The following is a 21,249-nucleotide window of genomic DNA, read 5'->3' on the forward strand; positions in this document are numbered from 1 at the left end:
TAAAACGTTTTATTTGAACAAGAAAAAAAAGACGACACAAAGAAGATTACGTATAACACATCGATGAAATCGTCAGGGGTACATATTACAATGCAAATACACTTTCATGAAAAAAGTTTCAGACAGAGCAAATAAAGACGACGCCCTCACAGTTTCCAAACATCTGAAGTTCTTAGGTGGCGCCAGTCGCTAGAAGGGGGCGGGGCCCACGCTGACGTCCAGATGTGGAGGAGAGCCGTGACGTCTGCTTGTTGTTGTCGCCGAGCTGAACTCTGACCTCCGGAAGTCAGGGAGGTGATGCTGGAGGAAAGATGGCGGCTGCAGCGGGGGGCAGCGGTCCTGCGATACTCTGTCTGGTTTTCGCTTTCTTTCTGAGTGGCGGCAGTGGCAGGCTACACCACCTCGTCCTGAAGGTAAAGCGGGATGAATGTGACGAGGGTTAGGCGCTCCGTGGGCTGCGGACCCCGGCCTTTACGGTGAAGGTTGTGTTTTTTTTTTCTTGCGAAGTGGAGAGATGGGGAGAAGGGATTTAATGCCGCTGCGATACTGAGGCGTTGGGTCTCTTCGAATTCACGCCGTCATGAAAAATTAAAGATGCCTGGCCGAACGGATATTAAAATTGTACAGCTGCTGTGGGTCAAAGCGACGAAAGCTAATGTGATAAAATGGTTCAGCAGTGCATTTGGCGGATGTAGTCTTAATAACGCGGTGCCAGAATTTGAGGACACACGGCGCCGTGTTTTGTCGATTATTTTTCTCCACCAAAATCTATGCGAATTCTCCGGCTGCATTGTAAGAGGTCTGGGGTCAGGTGTGGTTCGCCTGGTTGAAGTAACCGGGGGACATTTCCATGAGCACACGGTGACTTGGCGGTAGGAATGGGAAATCCGAGCTGAAAACAGTAGCTTGCAGTAGTAATCCCTAGCAGCGTGCGTCTTTTGAATGCTGTTTCAAATCGAATGGATTCCGGTTCTTTTCTGTCTCTTCATTTGCCACTCGGGCGGAAAAAAAACGATGCGGCGCTTTAATAGAGCGTTTTGAAAGATAGATACCTTATTAATCCCGTGAGGGAAATCGCAGTGGCAACAGCAGTCTGGCACGGTCAACACAGCACGGGCCACAGAAAGGTCTTGTTCACAATCTCAGTACCAGAATAATCAGTCACTGATTGATTATACGTCCTTGTTTTAGCTGACGATCACAAGAGACTGGTCATTGGCCTGATAACAGTGCACGATCAAGTAGGTAGCTGTGTTCAGCAGGAGAAGGTTCATTCCATGCTGAAAGGACAAGAAAAGCAACACAACATTCCAGCAGGGGCGCCTACAGCCTTTGACATCTGAAGAAATCCACAGCTGAAACGTTGCATCTCTTTCCTTTACCTATCAGCATGGAATGACCTTCACCTGTTTCTTTGATAACAATGCCCCCCGTGTGGCAGTTAAAAAGATGTGTACTTGTCCAGTGACCTGGCTTAATCTTGCATATTACAGATCACCCTCCAGCTGCTTGGTGGAAGTTTTCTTCCTTCTGACAAGCAGGGAGGTTGACTATTAGATGGGTCACATTTTTGTTGTTACACTGGCTTTAGTGTCTTCAAATCTCGAAAAGCTTCTTCTAGGTGTCTTGGGTAAAATATCAAGAGTTCTTCTGAGTCCTTTATTTAAAGTCCGAGCTGTGCAATTACTAATTGCCCTGAGGACACATTTTAATAGTGAATCTCAGGAATCTCAATATGTGTTCTTCTTGCTTTATGGCTCCAGAGAGTTGCGGGTGTCTGCGACAAGTTGCTGAGCCATGTTGTTGAGACTGATACCTTGGCTTCTTTCAGGAAACAGCTGGAGGACATCCAGCACTTAAAAAAGGAGACGCTTCCTTACACATAAGGTTGTGGAAGTAAGACACAAGCTGCCCAGCTGTGTCGTTGAGTTCGCTATCCTGGCTTCTTTCAAGAAATGGCGGGATTAGATGCTGGGAGCTTGTAAAGTCCCATCAGGCTAGGGTCGAATGGCTGCTTCTCTTTGTTACCTTTCTTATGTTCTCATGCATTAAATATGAACTGGGGTTTGGCCATGCGCTGTGGTGGAGCAGTGGCTCTATGGCTAAGGATCTGCGCCTGTGGCTGGAAGGTTGCCGGTTCAAATCCCGCAGCCGGCAGAAGAATCCTACTCTGTTGGGCCCCTGAGCAAGGCCCTTAACCCCAGCTGCTCCACGGCGCGATGTACAATGGCAGACCCTGCGCTCTGACCCCCAGCTTCTCTCCCTGTCTGTGTGTCTCATGGAGAGCAAGCTGGGGTCTGCGAAAAGACAAATTCCTAATGCAAGAAACTGTATAGGGCTAATAAAGTGATGTTATGATGTTATGGTGTTCAAGACATGCTTATTTTAACCCTTCCTGTTTGTCAGAATTAAAGAGTGCATCTCGCATTGGGGACCTGATGACTTTCATCTCTTTTCAGGATGATATCCGACAGAAAGTCCACTTGAACACGTTTGGCTTCTTCAAGAATGGCTACATGACTGTGAACATGAGCAGTCTTGCCCTGAATGGTGTGAGCATTGACAGGATCGACAGCTCCACGGTACAACATTTTCTCTCCTTTATTTCATTCTGTTGATGCATGTTTTTGCACATCTGATGTTGTTTTTCACAGTACCTGTCGTTGTTTTGCACACTGCCTGTTGTCTCTGTCTTTCTTTTATTATAAAATTGTATTGTTGTTTTTTTGTGCTACTTATCGTCTGAGAGCGAGCTAAATAGCATTTCATTATACCATATACCTGTGTGTGAGTATATGGATGTTGAACTTGAACGTCTCAGCGCGGGTTTGAGAGGGAGAACGATGAGCTTTTTTCATTCTTTCGGCATCTTGCTTGTGCTCTAATATGGGCTTTTCCTGATTCCTTGCTCTCCCAGAAACGCCTTTAATAGGAAGTCAGTATGATCAGTCAATGTATTGAGTGGTCTAATTTCTCCGAATGTTTGCAGACCCCAGTTAGCAATTTCCCATCACTTGATTTCAGGTGAACGAGCTTTGGAGTATAAGCTTTTGTTGGCCTGTGAAACCAGGTTTGAACGAAATCTTCAGGTTTCCTTGCGTTCATTTGTTAGCTGTCTCAGTTCAATACATTCAAACAGAACAGGCCAAAGTTTCTCTAGGATGTGCTTGCCTCTTTGCTAGTTGTACTAGGAACAAGTGTCTTCTTGGCCTTCACTCCATGGCAACGAATTCAGGGTGATCCTGAAGAGTGAAATAGATTAAAACACTTAGGAAGCTGTGCGAATATTCTGTTTTAAAGAACAAACGGTTTATAAGCAGAGGGTAACTGCCTTTGACAGCGGTGATCGCTGGAAATTTGTCTGTATTGCTCTTTTTTTTTAAAGTCCTTTTTTCTTTTTTTTTTCTTTTTCAAGCTTGGTTTCAGCTTGGACCGAACCAGCAGCAATGGCTTTTCATCCTACCTGGTGAGTGCTGTTCTTCTCTCCCGGTCGTTTATTAATACACGAACAAAATGCGGGTCTCGACGCGTTTTGCATTTAAGCAGAGGGTTCAGATTCTGTCGGTGATCGTGGATGAAAATGTGCCCTTTTCAGATTCACTGTGTTTAAAGAGATGTGTGCCTGTAACCCGGACCTGTGTCTCATATGCAAGAGGGATCCAGGATAATCTGCACCTTATTGTATTGGATTATTGGATTCTGTATTAAAACACTGTTGCACGGGGCTCCTGAATAGCTCAACCAGCAAAGCCTGAGCATAGGTGAGCTGTGTGAGCCAGACATCGCGGGTTCTAGCCGCTTGTGGTGGCACACAATTGGCTGATTGCTGCAGATGGTAGGGTTTTAATTGGCCAAGGCTTCTGTGGCTTTCCTTGTGGTTACAGGTAGGCGGTGCTGTCGGTGAGGGACACACCACCCCTCTGCTCGGCACTGTAGCTTGAGGGGATTGTAGCACACAGAGAGGTGCAACACGCATGGCGACTCCGAATTAGATCACAGATCTGGTGCCCAGGCCAGTGATGGCGGTAGTTGTTTTTTTTATATTAAACCCATAGCAGCTAAACTGTAGAACTCGTACAGGCTCACATCGATACTGGAGACGACTGGCCGTATCTGATTCATAAGGTAGGCGAGTCCCTGATGCGGGCCGGAAGAAATATATATCCTTCCCTGCCACCTTTAACCTCCCTCCGTCTCCCCCCTGCCCCTCTCTGACGACCTGTGTCCGTCACCCCAGGATGAAGATATGGATTACTGCGTTCTGAAGAGACTGCCCAGCAGCGAGGTGCCCGTGGCTCTGCTCCTCATGAACTTCACCGCCAACCGGTGAGTGGTGAACCGAGCCGCCCGCCCCCTCCTGTGCACCGGCTGCTAACGCCGACGGTAGGCTGCAGGACGCAAGCGATGGCGGAGAGCAAATTGAACGGCCCTGTGAGTAGCTTGCGCTGGAGGCGCCAATTCAGCCTTGAGCGCCTCCCAGGTTCCTCGCCGCTGGCGCCTCCCTCGATTAGAAAGCTGTTCCTGCGAAGCTTCTGCCTAGGTGCACCTGGCGATCCGATTCATTCCTTCAGCCAAGATTCCTTGCGTTTCGTGCACGCTCAGAGGTCGACAGCGCCTTCCACGGCTCTCGGCTAAAGACCCGCTCCTGCCCGGTTGTAGCTCTGCGCGGTTCACCCGTCCGATGGCTGGGGACTCCCTTACTGCATCCTTTGTGCGACGGGAGAGCATGGTGGGAGGTCCCCTCAAGCACCTGGGCCGAAGGGGGGGGCGTCCTGCGTGAACTCTCCGCGCTCGTGTGTCCGCAGGGTGAAAGTGAAGACCTCCGCCGGGGAGGGCCGACTGCCGCTGATCCTGTCGGGCCCGTTCCGGGAGAGCCATGCCGCTCTGGACACGGAGCGCGGAGGACAGGGCGCGGCGGGCGGGAGCGAAGGCAAGGCCGGAACCCGGGACCAGACCGGGAAGCCAGAGAGTAAAGGTCAGCCCAGTGACTCTGTTACAGGCTTTCCCCCTTTGCGCTGAGTGTACAGAATAAAGAGAGCAAGAAAATGAATGTTTTAGATGTTAAGGCTCCGCGGCCGAAACGTTGTGTTTTCTTTCTTCTCTTTTCAGCATGGAATTAAACCTCTTACTTGTTCCATTTGAGATGTTTAACATGGCTTCCTTTTTTTTTTTTTGAATCACAGGTGCGGCAAAAGTGAAGCGGGAAGCTGCACAGGTGACCTTTTTTTTTGAATTGCGTGTGCTCCTGTCCAGGTCCGTGCCCGTTTAAAACAAGCTGGGATAAAACCAAATCGTTTTGACCGTCTCCTCTGTCAGCGACGGGTGTCGCTACGTCTGGGCCAGGGGCAGAATTTATTGTATAAAACGGTGCGGCGTCTGCAGATTTGTTTACAGTTGTCAAAAACTGCAGCCTTTGCTGATCTTTTCAGAACCTAAGAGAATTACAGGGGCCAGGAAGTGTCGGAATGCCGTGGGCAGGAGGGTAGGAGATGGTTACAAGTTACAAATTTATTTCCATTGCAGTGAGTGTGATTAATGCAGACCTAGCAGCCACAGAAAATTGAGATACCCTAATTTTAACAAGCATGTTCGCAGTCTTATAGAAAACTGTAAAAATGAGGTCTTCTTCTTTCTCCTAAATCTGTTCTTCTGGTCTTATTAGTTACTGTCTTTGTGGTTGTAAACGGTTCTTTTTTTCTACAGGGGAATAAATCAGATGTGTACCTCCCCCTTCTTTTTAAAGATGGAGCCTATTCCTTCCAGGTAACCGTGGCGTCTTGTGGGTTTTAGTAGAGCCGCGTACGGTTGTGGTTTCGGGCCGAGCTGTACGTCATGGTGGGCTTCCTCCCTTTGCAGTTTTACTTCAACGTCAGCACAGACGGCCAGCAGGGGCTGTACAGCCTGTATTTCCACAACTGCTACAGCATCGAGACCAAGACCAGAGGTCAGCTGAAGTTCAGCATCGAGGTGAGATGCGTTGTAACTCTCGCCTCACTGTAGCTTTTAGTCCCGCTAACCTGGCCAGTAAGAGATGAGCTGTAAGTTTGACCTTTCTTTAGCTTCGAGTCCTGCTACTCCGGCCAGCCTGAGCTGAATTTGTGGCCTGACTTACAAGATATCTGAAATGTTTTTCTGGTGATATTTGTAAAATAATTTAGATTTGTAAATCTTAAAAATCTCTTTTAAATCTGTTATCTTGAAATCTTCATTAGAACCTCTTATGTGTGATTGAAAATCGTTTATGGTGATTTTTGTTTTCCCAGTAATCATGCTGGGCTGTCACTTTGACATTATGTAATAAAAGCAATTAAATCGGGTGCATCGGGAAACTGTTCCCTTTGACTCGCAGAGCTCAAGACTGTGCCTTGAATGTCTGCTTGAATAACGTTTTTTCCTACAGATCAACATTGAAGAGAAGAACCCCAGCAGTTTCCTGTCGGCAGGAGAGATCCCTCTGCCCAAGCTCTACATCTTCATGTCCCTCCTCTTCCTCCTGATTGGCGCGCTGTGGGTGCACGTCCTGTGCAAGCACAGGTGAGCGGGCAGGAGCGGGACAACTCCGGTTGGGAAAACTCCAGGGAAAACCACTTTGATGGATACATGTGCAGTGATGCCTAGACACCAATAGAGGGCAGTAGATGCAAGCGAATATGCCTGCATGCACACACCTCACTATCGTGTTCTGAATGCAGTACTCTACTTTCCTGATATACCAGGACACCAGAACTGCCTGGCTTCAGTGCATGCTGTTTTCTTAAACTTAATCTAATAGCTGTTAAACATGGTTGTGCAGTTAATGATTGTAAGCAGTCCTACAAGTAACCGTAATGAAAAGAATAAATGCATTCTGAGCTCTCAGTGATATTGCACTAGGATAGCAAACAAGGTCAGAGTAATAGACATCTTAGATTTCATGTATCTTGATGCACTCCCTCAAGTTTGAAAAGAGCTCTTGAATTATGAGGTTCGGGTCTATGAGACAGTTTGTTGGGGGGGGGCAGTGTTATTCTCTGTACATCTGGATATTAAAATTCCACCCAGAGGGTCACCAGGTTCCCTGACTGCAAAAACTCTTATAAAGCTGGCTGAATGTGCAAAAAGAACAAAGTGATTGCAGAGCAGAGTCTTTGTGCCTGCTCCCTGCTCTCTTGTACCTGCAGCCATAGTCAAAACTGACCAGTGCTGACCTTTTTTCCAGTTCCATGTATGGTCTTTCGGACATGTATCCTGTCGCTTGTAGACGGGTCATGTCTACTGGGCCCGATGGGCAGTGCTGTCCTCGCCTGTGACCCCTGTTTCCTCACCCCCTCTGCTTCCTTGCAGGAGTGACGTCTTTAAGATCCACTGGCTGATGGCGGCCCTGCCCTTCACCAAGTCCCTCTCCTTAGTGTTCCACGCTGTGAGTACCGGCCGCCTCAGCCTTAAACCAGATCAGATACCCGGGGGCAAAAACTGGAATTTAAGCGCCTGCTTCGATTGCTGTGTGCTTTGCACCAGTGGGTTCGATTTGGCATTTGGATGCACAGATTGGTATCGCGAGCAGTGGCGTGCCGTGTGTAGCTAACATCTCTGAGTGATGCACCTGCTGTCGTTGCACCCGTATTATGGCGTGATTGTGCTTTCTGTGGTACCTAGCGATTTTTTGGGGGGCATTTTAACCTTCTACTGTTTTTTTTTCCTCCCTGTTTCAGATTGATTACTACTATATTTCCAATCAAGGATTCCCCATTGAAGGATGGGCTGTGGTCTATTACATCACTCACCTGTAGGTGTTTTCTTCAATGTTACGAGTTATAATTTCAGACATGCAAAATCTGATTTTGTGCTTGGGTTGGAAGGCACTCCTGATAAAGTTAACATGAAGGTAGAGCCTATTTTCACTTCAGACTTTTATTAGTTTGAGTTGCGGGGGACAAGAGGACATTTTAAAAACGAGCCCGTCAGCCTTTTTTCAAATGCATTGGAAGAGAATCCTTTTCTTTTTGATTTATTCCAGTTGTGCGAAGGCGCGGGGTAGGTTAAACACTGTGTGTTTGTGTGATTTCTTTGTGTAGGCTGAAGGGGGCGCTCCTCTTCATCACCATAGCCCTGATTGGGACGGGCTGGGCCTTCATCAAGCACATCCTTTCGGACAAGGACAAGAACATCTTCATGATCGTCATCCCGTTGCAGGTAGAGACCGGATTCCATGCTAATTCCAGGGTCTCCCTTTCAGCCTCCCGGCAAGCTGGCTGCATCCGTACTTCCTCACTGCACGGATAGTTAAGACGGAGCTGAGCTCGTGCCAAAAAACTCCGTGGCAGCTGGTTGAGAAATTGCAGCTCCAGTCCCAAGTGATAGTGCTGATTTGGAGCCCGGAAAACTAGGAAGGAGACAGTAGGAACTCGAACACAGGGGGTGTCAGTTTTCTGAGATGCACAACCAGACGATTTTCAGGAGACCTGGTTGAGCTGCGTGATCCAGGTGTGGCTATTTTGCACCTGGCTCGTGCTGGTACATTCCCAGGTGGCAGCGCATGATCGGCAGAGCTCTGCCAGGTGTTGGATCGGTCGGAGAGTCGCTCCCCGATATCGCCCCCAGATCCCTGCGGCTTGCTGGGGGCGATATCGGAGAGCGACTCTCCTCTGATCGGTGGTGGAACTCGCGCTGTGTCACATGATGATTGGCTCTGATGTGGGGGGGGTGTGTGTCTGAGGAGCACATTGGTGCCTCGTTTTTCCCCAAGCGGGGTTTGGGAGTCGCTGTCAAACAACCGAGCCTTGAGACGCTTGGCAGTAAATGATGACCTCAGGGAGCAACGTGTTTTTAAATATACCGTCTAAAGAAGACCATGCTGGCCGTTCCCCAAGCAATAAACGGAATGTAAGCCGAAGATAGTGTCTCATCCAGCGGACTTACGGAGTCCTGCAAAAAATAAACAGCCCAGATAGGCAAGTGTGGACCAGCGGGATCTGTCGCAGCTTGGCCTTGTGCTCCGCGCCCGGAGCTCATTCCCGCTTCCGGCTGCTTGCGCATTGGGGAAGAAAAGTCGTCACTCAGGTTAGGTATGGTCAAGCAGAGTCCCTTTATTCATGCGCATGGGGAGGATAGAATCATGCAGACCTGAGAGCAGCCTCTCATACAGAGTAACCTGTGAGTAACCTCTCCACTGACATGATAAATGCAATGAGTTTTATACAGCAAATTCAATCAGGAAAGCTCATTCTAAGTTTCCATATTAGGAGTTATTTTTCTCTCTACAAACACTTCTTTGTAATTGATCACGTTCTGCTTAAGAAGCAGTTGTACCTTGTATACAGACAAAAGGAAGTGTATAAATAAAAGGTGTGAAATGAGCTAGACATTCTGCTGTTGTAGCATTAATATCAAAAAGTCAAATTATATGCTTGCAATTGTTCTTTCATACTGTTGCTGGGTAAAAGGTATTTTTTCAAAGCCAGCTAGTCACTATCTTATACACTTTAGAAAAGGTAAATGCTAAAATTCTTCCCATCATCTTCCCAACCCCCCACCTGCCCTGCACCGCAGGTCCTGGCCAACGTCGCGTACATCATCATCGAGTCCACGGAGGAGGGCACCACGGAGTACGGCCTGTGGAAGGAGATCCTCTTCCTGGTGGACCTGCTGTGCTGTGGGGCCATCCTCTTCCCCGTCGTCTGGTAAGGTGGCCTCTCCGGTTCCGCAGTTGTCCTGTGGCTCTTTCCGCCCAGCCCGGGCATCGGTCCTCCCCTCTGGCTTCCCTGGTTCTGCTCGATTCCCGGCCGTTCCCGAAAGAGTTCCAGCTTTTCTTGCTATCTCGGGGCGTGTTCGGGAACGGACAGTGATCGTTTTTTTTTCTTCTGCCCCGGCGGTCTTTTTCATGCCCCGGTAAAGCGGCAGTTTTTTAACTTCAGTAAAGTGCAGTAAAAAGTTTGAAAAGCTGTTCCTGTTCCTCCTGTTTTCCAGGTCGGTTAGGCACTTGCAGGAGGCGTCGGCCACGGACGGGAAAGGTAAGCTGTGTCCTGCTCCTGTATGATGTTTTTTTTGGTCATACGGGTTATGAAATCGGCCAGGGTTGCGTGATCTGCAGACTTGAAGACCATTTAGTGACCCGGCGCCCCTTTTCGAGGGCGTTTGCCTTCAAAGTGGTGACTGAACGGCACAAAAGAATAACCCCCCGAGCCTCCAGTCGGCCCCAGGAAAGGTCACACACGCCATCAGACGGCGTTTCGGAACTTTCTTCCCAGGCTTCTGTTCTCGTGACGCGTTGGCCCCTTTTGAAAGGGTAAAGGGAGCCGCTTCTTTCCACCCGAGTTCACAGGAGTACGGAATAAGCCGCCGTGTATCCCGGCGTTCCTCGGGAGCGGGCGGGACGCGTCGCTGGGACCGGTTAGCCGCCGGCAGCCCGATGGGCTGGCTGGCCCCCGCTTGCCGCAGGCCCTGGCCGCGCTCTTGACAAGACGCGCGCGCGGCAGCTGGCGGCGCGGGCTCGGGTGTCCCTGGGGATTGTGGCAAGCCGTCTCCCGTCTCCCGTCTCCCGGAGCGCGGGCCGGCCCAGGGTGCGAACACGGGACAGTGTGGAGACGCCGGTTAGTCGGGATGTCTTTGGAAGGTCGCGGGGGGGGGGGACACGATGTACCTCACACGGGGCGAAGACGCAGACCCCACCCAGGTAACGACCCACACGTGTGGCTGTCGGCTTGTAGGGCTTTTCAAAACTCCAGGAGGCCCCTCGGGAGCCATTTTGCTCTGTTAAGCTTCACCTAAACGAACGATGGTTGTCATTCGTTAGTCAAGGGAATGGAAAGTCTGATTCAGTGACGGTTGTTTTTGTGCATGGGGCACTGCTAGTTCCTGGTCTTGAGACGCCCGGCTCTCCCTTAGTGCGCAACTTCGGTCTTGTGCGTCAACAGTGTAAATACAGATCTAGGATGCGTTATTTTTCTATACAGCGATTTCTCTAAGCCATAAAAGCATTTCCGCACAGGGTGCGTTATTCTGGTCAAGATAAAAGGTATTCTGCTGTTATGATTTGTTTATAGTATTCCATTACTGTTCCCACACACGTGCATGCTGTGATGGCACCAGAGTGACGCCTTTTCTATCTTTGGTTGTCTCTGGGCCACCAGCCTTATTTTTTTTTTTGCCAAACACTGATCTGATCAGATTCCCTTGCTCAGGTTGCGGCGATCAGGAGTCTGCAAGCCGGTGATGTGAGGTTTCCAGCTGCAGGGGGCGCACTTGCTAACACTGCTGCAGCCGGCAGCGGACATGGTCAGGATAGTGATCTGCATTGGATGTGTGCGAAAGCAGACTGTCTTCCTATTGCCCGTTTGCAGTATTTTTTTTGTTTGCATGGCTAAGCGCCCCTCATTACTGAAAAGGGTGCTGCCTTGTTATAGTGCCTGTGCTGATGGAGATATAATCGGAGACGGCTCCCCTTGACGCTGATAACACTGATGTGCCAAGACGAGTGTGCAGGATGCAGCTCAGTACACAGTGTGACTGCAGGCTCCCTCCAGCCTTTCACACATGCCGTGTGTGTCAGTGTGCCTCCCAGGGGCCCTGGGATCAGAGAGCGCAGCTGTTCCTGATGTGATCCCTGGTTGTGTTGACATTATTTACTCCCTCCCGCCCCCCCGAGCTCTCAGATCTTGGAGCCCACCCACCAGACTGACTTGAGTATTGATCACACAGCTGGGGCTGGTGGAGGTGGGGAGGGGAGGGCCTGGAGATCAAGGCATTGCTCTAGCCCACCCCTGTTAATTACAGCTCAGCTGTTAATTGCTAAATTGAAGTCATTAAGCTGTGGGGGATGTGAGCTGTTCTGTACCTGTTGGCTCATCTGTTGTCAGACCTGAGTATGTAGGTAGTCTGTCATGTGTACTCTATTTTTAGGGTGTAGAGTATAAGATTATTTAGGAGTCTGGTAGCACTTACTTCAATAGGAAGCTGGTGTCCTGTCAAGTCGACAAAGTGCTGGACTAGATCTCCCGCAGTCGCAGGTGTTGATGCTGTTGGTGTTGAGATCTTGATGCTCCCATTTGTACCAATGATATGTGCTTCCAGCAGTAGTGAGCGCATGGTCCTGTGGTTCAGAGTGGCACCAAGCTCAGAAAGCGAAGGGCTACGCATGTCTGCAGCTAGTTCAGACGGGTCCAGGCTCTGGAATTGGCAGACCTGTGGGGGTTTTGGATCCTGTGACGAGGCAGATCAAACCTAGCTGGTCTTTCTGCTCCAGGTGCTTTTCTCGAGCTGCGAGTACGGGTGTTCAAATGTCGGGAATGTCTGGGGGTCGGGGCTCTGGGTCGTACCGCCAGCTTCTCGCTGAAAAGCCAAGCTTTTTTTTAAAAAAAAAAAGAGGAATAAAACTCCTCCCAAGAGGCCCTGCGATGCGAGTTGGTCCTGAATGTCACTCTGCAGGGAATTTCTCGTGGGTTTTTTTTAAACAACACTTTGAAAACTTGTTTTTTCGATGATATCTCTTCCTGCTGAGTGAGCAGAGTGAGAGCAGTGCTGGCAATTACAAGCAGAAGATCCACCCCCCCCACCGGCGCCCCCTGCAGGGCCCGGGTTCTGAAAGCCTTCTGCTTTTTGGCTCGGCCTCTCTCCGCTGTTTCTGGCTCCTGAAAGCCAGCTGTGTCTGCCCTGCCCCCCTGCCCCCCCTCCTCCCGCTGGGGCAGTTGGAGTGGGTCACGCCGACCTGCCCCGGGACGTGACAGGGGTCTGACAGTGCGGTGTGTGCCGGCGTACAGGATGAGTGGGAATGCTGTTCTCCCTTCCGAGAGCATCGCTCTTGGTAGTTCCAGTCCAGTTACTGCATTCATCTGCCTTCTGGGCCTCATTCCAGTTATAATTAAGCATGAAATATCCCAGATTTGGTCAGAGAACAATTTTTTTTTTCCTCCGTCTCTCTGGTATGACCATGCTTAGTGCCGGCTGATCCTTTGAAACAAGATCAGCCTCGATATCTGCCTAGTTTTTGCCTTTTTTTGCCTGTTGCGTTAAGGAATACACAATGTTGCCTTTTTGGCGCCCTTCGTGTTCAGTCCCAAATTCAACACCCTTGCAGCATGCAAGTGCTGAGCACAAGAAGAGAAAAAATAAAAAAAATTCTGCTCGGTTTTTGAAAACATATTCCTTTATGAACGTCTGTCATTGCTTCTTGCTGTGTTACGGATATCAGGCAGTATGGGTGCTAGCTGATGGCAGGTGTGTCCGTTTCCGAGCTGCTCCCACATATGTTCCGGAGCAGTGGGGGGGGGGTACGGTGCTCCTCTCGAGGGGTGTCACGGCGGTGTCGGCCGCGGTGCACCCTAAAAGCTCCCCGAGAGGAGCCTGGTGCGCTGACCACCCATTTGCTCTGGCCCCTCTGAGGTGCGTTGAAGAGATTTATTCCCCCTCCGCCACGGGAAAGGAGCGGGGAAATTCTCGCTGGCGAAGGGAAATTGACGAAGGACTCGTTAAGGACGCGGTTTAGTCCACTAATGGCTGTGAGTCCAGAGGCCCCCCCCCCCCCGGCCTGGGTGTACTAATTAATTAATTAATTAATTAATTAAAATTCAGCACAGAGGCCCTTTCAGGCTCTGAAGAGACGTGTGCTCGTTCTTCATTGCTCTTCCTCGAGAAGACCTGGACAAAACCAGACGCGTTGCTCTCTGTCCGTTCTCAAACGTCACGGTGTCTACCGGAGACTGGAGGCCACAGGTTTCATTTTGTTCTTTCCCTGAAACATAACCATCAGTTATCCAGTCTGCGATGTGCAGTTGTCATCGTCACGTTTGTCTAATCAGGGAGCAGAGAGGTTTACCGATTGCTGCAGATAGGTTGTTCTTTAAGGGTTACGTTACTGATAAGGCTCTGAAGACCTCCGTCGAATGTTTTTTCAATGCTGATCTGATACGGATCAGCATTTAGTGTTTGTAGATGCAGTAACACTGAACTACTTCTTTACAAAGCAGGAAGATGATAAGAATATGGCTTTCGATAACGGCACTGTTTTATCATTAATACTGAGCTGCATGCAGATTTTCAGTACAATATATAAACAATTATTTATGATTCTTAAAAGGTGATGAAGTAGCATCTAAAATTAATTTCCTGGAATGCGATTTTATTTTTCCTCGCATGAAAGTTCAAGGTTTTGAGGTAGTTGAACGTCTGCGGCTTGTTTGTGCTCATAGCTGTGCTCATATTGCAGTGATGTGGTTTGATTGTAATTGTTTTCAAATTAAATTTGGGCTGTCAGCTCTTGCAGGAGCGTGTTGTCGTCGCGTAAAGAGAACGATAATTGCCTTTCCGCTGTGGAGACTCGGAGACCTGTTTCAGAGCGCAGTTTAATTAAGAAAAGAGAGCTGTTGGGCAGGAATGGGAGGAATGGTATCGCGAAATATCTGATTAAATTTCCCAGTGGCAGCGGAGCTGTTGTCGTGTCCCCAGTCAGTGTACTTAAGAACAGACAATCTCAAAGAATACCTTTCTGTTTAACACGCTCGCCGTCTTGCGATCCATTGATCTGTCTGTAAGTCCACCTCTCTTTATGTCTTCGGCGTGCTGTGTTGAGTTAACAAAAGCACCGATGCAACATTCAAAACGTACTCTTTTCCAGGCGCGTTCGGTGAACTTCGAGCCAAATCTGCCTGTCCTTTATCACCAACCCACCCGCCCTCCGCATCACGGATCGGTGCGCTGAGTCTTCCCTGGGCTTTAATCTGGCATCCAGCTGTCGCCCCTGCCTGCTCAGGAACGGCCGGTCAGCAGCAGGGACTGGGTGCGAAACAGATTGTAACACCGCTGACAGGCGCTGAGGATCTCTCTCCTCTACAGCTGCGCCTTCAGCGCGACAGCTGTTTCATCCCTACCCAGTCACTCTTCGGTCTCTTGCACACTGACGAATCGGGGCTGTTTAGTTTTTCCATCCATCCATTTTCTAACCTCTTCAAATTCTGGGTTGCGGGGGGAGCTGGAGCCTATCCCCAGCAAGCAATGGGCGCAAAAGCAGGGTGCACCCTAGATGGGGACCACAGACACCAGCGGACACACACTCACACCAGGTCCGGTTTTCCCAGAGGCCACTTAGCGTACCAGCGTGTCTTTGACCTTTGGAGGAAAGGGGAGCTCCCAGGGAGAACATGCAGACCCCACACAGATAGCACCCCAAGAATTGACCCCAGGTACCCCGTGCTGTGAGTTAGCAATGCTAACCACTGCGCCACCATGCCACCACAGTATGTGAATTCCCTGAAGATACTGCTCATGTTGTTCCCCTTAGATTAATACGTTGGATCTTCAAGATAAGATCACTTCATTGGCCATATACAATTTCTTGCATTAGGAATTTGTCTATTCGCAGACCCCAGCTTGGTCTCCATGAGACACACAGACAGGGAGAGAAGCTGGGGGTCAGAGCGCAGGGTCAGCTGTTTATGCTGCGCCACTGGAGCAGCTGGGGTTAAGGACCTTGCTCGGGGGCCCAACGGAGTAGGATTCCTCTGCCAGCCGCGGGATACGAACCGGCAACCTTCCAGCCACGGGTGCAGATCCTGAGCCACAGAGCCACCGCACAGCTTTTCAAGTTGTTCTGTGTATGTGTGTACCCTGTTCATTTACACTCCAGTGACAGTTGTGACTTCAAGTACCAGCTGTGTGCATGGATATATTTTCCTTACATGTGATGCTGTCCCTGCCTGTTTCTTCAGCCTTCACCATGCAGTGTGTAGCGCATATGGGACGTCGCAGTGGGATGAAAGGCGTTCCAGGATTTTATTTCCGAATCGGGGTGGCAGTGCAAAGCAGGCAAACCTTTCCCAAAACCGAACATTCTAGGCATTTGCGAATCTGCTATAATTTTATCTCGGTTGGATCAGCTCAATCCAATTTATAAACTCCCCCCCCCCCCATCTGTGAAAGGCACTAATCTGCAGATTTTCCTTACTAGGCTGTGCAAATCTGGAGGCCCTCACACGTCCTCACCAGACTTGATTTCCTGATTTGTCCACGTTAATTAGCAGAATACAGAGTCAATAATGAACCCAGGCTTGTTACTTTTCCCTTGCCTTGCATTTCCAAATATATCCTTTCATCCCTGACTGGATTTCTGACTTCCCGGGAGAAGCGTCTCTCTGTTCCGTGTTGTTTTTTCGGAGTTCGGCAAGCCTTGTAACGAAATCCTGGAGAAGAGGAGCTGACAGCGAGACGGGAGCAGCCTCCCCGGTTTCCTGGAGCTGTCTGCAGTGTTAACTGTTCCCTGTCACATCAGAGCCCGTCTTCACGCAGTAACTCGCGCTGCGCTCTTGTGTTTTAAAGACTTTGTGTGTTGGGTTTGAATCCTCCACCTCTGACGGCGCTGTATGGTCACCTAAGGGCACTTAATGAGCAGGCTGCCTTATCTCAGCATTACTCTGACTCCAGGCCTTCCCGGTACCCTCTTCACAGTGTGAGTTTTGAATGAGCTCCAAGTAACACCTTGCCAAGCAAGACCCGCTGTGATTTTTACTCTTGGTATTTTACTCTTCGCGTTTACATGAGCGAGACAAATTGTGGGGGGGGTTTTTTTCCCCCTCCCTCGACAAAAGGTGAAATGCGTGGAGGGGCGGGGGAGCTTGGAGGCTTGTGGTTTGGACGGGCCGTGTCTGTGCCGTGCTAGAAAGTGCCGGATCGGTGTACCTGGCTGCTGGGCGTCTTTTTTCCCCCCCAACCGCGCCAAGAGCAGAAACGTCCGGTCGTGCTCTTTCCTGGGCCCGAGAGGGCAGAGGTGCAGGCAGGCGCGAGCGCGGTGCACCTGCTTTCTGCTAGGAGACGGGAGGGGGGAGAATAGGAGTGATCCGTGTGTCGGGGGTGGGGGGGGGGGGGGCTTTCACAGTGTGGGGAGACTGCGGCATGCTGCCCCCTGTGCTCCTCCGTTCTCTCTCTCCCGTCCTTAATATCCTCCACTTCCTCCATCTGTCATTCTGGACAGAGGATCGGCCCTGTGAGCGCTCTGGGAAGGATGTGGTTTTTTTCCTACCCTGCGGTCCCGTTTCCTCGATGTGAGACATCGTGTTTCACTCCCTGGGATGCGTTGCAGGGCACTACAGCGGATTTTGCTTTTGTCCCCTTTGTTTTATAATCCTCTCTGTGACCTTTTCTGGACGTGACTGGTGTGCGTTAGATAATCGTGCACGGTAGCCCAGATGGCTGTGTCACATACAATCATAAGACCCGATTCTGGTCAAATGCTGCAGATGCACTGCGTTGAAAAAGCTGGTGCAGGAGATTGCACAGATGGCGACTGCGATTTCTCTTAAAGGGGGGAGGCTAATTTAGCTTTTTCTTTCCTCCTGCAAAAGCGCGCTGTGCGACGCTATGAAGTAGCCCTCTATATCGCCCCTACACTGCTTATGTGCCCTGTGGAATAAGTTCTCGTGCTTCTGCGACTGAGACGCAGTGTCTCGCAGCCTGAACTCGGGTGTTCAGCGTCACGCAGGTGCATTCTCACGGCCAGTGTGTGTCAGAGGGTCCAGGTGAGACCTAAAAAGGGATTGAGCCTGAATTGTTTCATGTTCGCTGGTGCGGATTTTGGGCACTTGCCTTTTGGCATTGCTCATCGAGTTGTGTTAATTTAATATACTCACTTGCCTTTTGTTTTCTTCCATTAGCAGCGATAAACCTGGCCAAGCTGAAGCTCTTCAGACACTACTACGTGATGGTAGGTAACGTTTCCTTTCTGGTCTTTTCTCGCTCATCCCACCTGAGTGTTTGCTGTGACACTCCTGTTGACGGCACAGAAAGGCCTGGATCCCCCTGAACCTGGAGTTTGTTTCTTTTTATAGCATAGGAGGTTACACATTTTTTATTCTGATAAGCTGTGGAATAATTTAACTGCGACACAATTGGGATGAAACATAATTCAGCTTCCTGTGTTTCAGAAGCCTGTTAATTTGTCAAATTTGCTAAGCATTTTAAAAAAAGAATAAAAAGTTTAAATCTGAGCTCGGTCCCTAATAGCTCCCTGCATTAAAATGTAGATAAATGCGGGCTGTGAAAAGCAGAAGGTATATTGCACAGGATGAAATTTGCATCTTAATAAGTCTTCTAGTGCAGTCTCTTTCATTTTTTCCTTTTTCAGCCGGTATTAAATTTCTTTCAGAGTTCTTGGTTTCAGACAACTGTATCACTATAAGGAACTGGTGACTTGGGATTAAAATAATTCTCCATTGCATGATTGTCTGAGAGGTGTGTTAAAACTGCTTTAATCTTACCTGATAGTTACATCCCTCAGCAGAAGCTGCAGTGTTTTACGTTCAGACAGACGTGTCTAGTCACCCTTTATCTTAATGTTATGTCCAGTTAATTCTCTAGAAGATCTTCACTGTCACATTGGATGGGTGATCAATAGATTGAGGCCAGGTACCATCATCGAGTCTTATTTCCCCAAAAAACACAAAAGATGTACCTTTGCCAAATAAGTTTCTGTGCTTTAATGTGAAATTAAGCAATGCGTTATTGACTCGAGTGCATTTAAGACTGAAATCAGCAAAAGCTTCTTTGCACAAAGAGCTGGGGGGGTCTGGAATGAACCCCTCAGCCACAGTGTTGAATCCTGCTCCCTAGGATCCTGGAAGACACGGCTGGGCCACTCGGCTGCCAGAACAGATCGACTTGCCTCCTCTCGTCTGTGACCTTTGTTTTGAAAGTGATGCAAAACTTGTTTGGATTTTTAGGTCTCCCCCCCCCCCCCTCCCCAAATGTTTAATTGCGGATGTTCTGCAGCTCGCTTTTGCTTCTGAAAAGTCAACCTGCCAACATGGGTAACAGAAGCACAGTAAGAGGAAAGCTGTATTTAACAGCGCATCAGGGCTTACTGCTTGTGAACTAATTGCCTGCGCGATTTGTTGGTTTCAGTTTGTTTTAGATAATGACGCTCCTCGAGTCTTTGCCACTTCTGTAAGGCAAATGCAAATTACCCACGCAGCGGCTGCTGTGGTTATTACTTTTTTTTCTCTTTTTTGTAAACGCGTTTTGTTATCGTCGTGGCCGCTATTTTGAGCTGTTTGTCTTGCTCTGCTCCACGCGGGCCGCGGGATGGCTCATTCGGCCGACCTGCCTCTCGGCTGCTGTTCCCTTTCTCCTGGAGTTTTGCCATCCCCCCCCCCCCTTCCCCTTTAGTTTAGTGTTTTTCCAGCGGTGACTTGATTTGTTGAACATTCCCAGGGGGAATCACAGCTCGGAGCGAGGGGCAATAAATAACTGCCCCTGCTGCCTTCCGGCTCTCTCCCGCAGTGCGGCGGCGGCAGCGGCGGTGCTCTCCGCAGCGCTCCTGCCTGTCCCAGGAGTATGCGCCGGATGAAAAGAACCATCCGCAGCCCAGTCTGCACCAAAGGAATAATAATAATTCCTTACACTTACATAGCTCTTTTCTGGACACTCCACTCAAAGCACTTTACAGGTCATGGGGAATCCCACTGCTGCCACCAGTGTGCAGCCCCACCTGGATGATGCGCCAGTCCGCTCCCCGCACACCAGCTCTCAGTGGGGAGGAGAGCAGAGTGATGGAGCCAGTTCAGGGATGAGGGTCATTAGGAGGCCATGATTGGTCAAGGCCAGGGGGAAATTTGGCCAGGACACTGGGGTAACACCCCTACTCTTTTCGAGAAACGCCCTGGGATTTCGGACCTCAGTTTTACATCTCATCCGAAGGACGGCGCCTTTTTACAGTACAGTGTCCCCGTCACTATACTGGGGCATTAGGGCCCACACAGACCGCACTGCACGCCTGCCTTTTCTGCTCCTGGGGGTGTGAGTGGCACGATTGACGGTCTTCCCTTTTCTTCCGGATTCTGTCTCGGCGTGACTTCAGGGGCGTGGGGACAGCACGAGACATCCCGTTCTCTCTGCTCGTCTTCTCTCGGGCTGTGTTCTGGACCTCCAACCTTTCAGTCCGGGGCTCGGTCCAAGACGCTGCAGCTGCTCTGTCTCACGGTCCCATTTATTTATTGTTCGGAAGGCGCTGAATTCTCTTCCTCTGATTTTCAGGCATAAAGAGAATTTTCTTCCTCAAAAGAATATAGGTCTGTGCGCAGCACTTAAAGCATTTAATAAGGTTCTTTATCAGAAGTGCAGAAGGCTTAATGCGTAGAGATAACATCCCTCAGAGCTTAGTGTTAGCGCTGCATAGATGTTAATTTGCAGGGAATAGGTTAAGGATTCTTCTCTGCAGTTCCGAAGCCGCTCAGCTCAGTCTATTTTCAGAAGGAGGTTACTTCCATGGCTGGGATTTTCTGAAAGCTGTGCCGGTTTAGCGCTTCAGTGTTTTTTTCCCTCTGCTCCAGCAGCACCACTGGTAGATTTGCCTCAGCGTCGTGCCCTTCAGACTCCCTGTCTGGGAAAAGACATAGCTCGCGAAGGAGTGTGACATGGGGGGGGGGAACCTGCACTTAGATGAACTTCGGCCAACATCGGCCCCTCAGATGTGCACTGCTGGTCTTCGGTGGTTGTGCATTCACACCTTTGTAAGAGCTCCCCAGGTGGTAAATGTGCACGTTGTGCTTGGCGGTTTTCGGTGCATTTACTCTGTTTTACCATGGCACGCCCAGGGGCCTGTGTTACCATGTCTTTGATTTCACCTTGCTTTACTGCACTTTGCCTGGACTCCAGTGCACCACAGCAAGTGTTTACAGGGGCATTGCGCTGGCTCTGTACGTAAGGTGCAAGGCGCAGTCCAGATCTGCCCCATTTGTCCTCGTGGGTTCGTGATCTCGTATTTCAAGAGAGTCAGAATTGGGGCTCTCTGCTGTTGTGTCTTATTTTTAAAAAAATGCTAAGAAGTTTTCTCCCCCCCCCCCCCCCCACTCTGTTTCTCTTACAGATTGTCTGCTACATATATTTCACCCGGATCATCGCCATTCTCATCAAGTTCATAGTTCCCTTTCAGTGGAAGTGGCTCTATCAGGTAAGCGCAGGTTCGCCAGCAGACATCATCCACTCCGCTGCGCCGCCGAGCAGAGGAGACGTTTTCTGTCAAGAGGGCAGCCGAGCAGGTCCGTTATATAGCGTTATTTAGTCCATCCCTCGGGGTCCTGCGGTGCGAGATGCCGCACGGGCACCCTGGGCCGGACTGCTGGAGGAAGCTCAGGCTCTCTGCGTTCCCAGGTGCTGCTCTGGTGATTTCTTTTGTGGCCAGGAGGTGGCACTGTCAGTGCTGTGACCCCCTTTCTCCAGTTGCTTGCAAGCCCATTCTCGGAGAGCCGCTGCTCAGCAGGGTTTTGAATCGGATCCTTAACTGATCACTTG

General features: G+C 49.8%; 1 protein-coding gene across 1 annotated transcript in view; it reads left to right on the forward strand.

Moving 5' to 3' along the window:
• Positions 1-293: 293 nt before the first annotated feature.
• gpr107 (G protein-coupled receptor 107) overlaps positions 294-21,249 on the forward strand; it is a 31,916-nt gene continuing 10,960 nt past the window's right edge. The window contains exons 1-16 of the mRNA XM_088940416.1: positions 294-413; positions 2,460-2,582; positions 3,416-3,466; positions 4,238-4,326; positions 4,806-4,975; positions 5,184-5,215; positions 5,704-5,763; positions 5,857-5,967; positions 6,401-6,534; positions 7,324-7,399; positions 7,692-7,765; positions 8,055-8,172; positions 9,529-9,659; positions 9,946-9,989; positions 17,616-17,665; positions 20,825-20,908. Of these exons, the coding sequence (XP_088796542.1) occupies positions 312-413; positions 2,460-2,582; positions 3,416-3,466; positions 4,238-4,326; positions 4,806-4,975; positions 5,184-5,215; positions 5,704-5,763; positions 5,857-5,967; positions 6,401-6,534; positions 7,324-7,399; positions 7,692-7,765; positions 8,055-8,172; positions 9,529-9,659; positions 9,946-9,989; positions 17,616-17,665; positions 20,825-20,908 (1,449 nt within the window). The 5' untranslated portion in view covers positions 294-311. The remainder of the gene's footprint in view (positions 414-2,459; positions 2,583-3,415; positions 3,467-4,237; positions 4,327-4,805; positions 4,976-5,183; positions 5,216-5,703; positions 5,764-5,856; positions 5,968-6,400; positions 6,535-7,323; positions 7,400-7,691; positions 7,766-8,054; positions 8,173-9,528; positions 9,660-9,945; positions 9,990-17,615; positions 17,666-20,824; positions 20,909-21,249) is intronic.

The sequence above is a fragment of the Atractosteus spatula genome, chromosome 23 (assembly GCF_055471065.1).
Source record: "Atractosteus spatula isolate fAtrSpa1 chromosome 23, fAtrSpa1.hap1, whole genome shotgun sequence".
Taxonomy (NCBI): Eukaryota; Metazoa; Chordata; class Actinopteri; order Semionotiformes; family Lepisosteidae; genus Atractosteus; species Atractosteus spatula.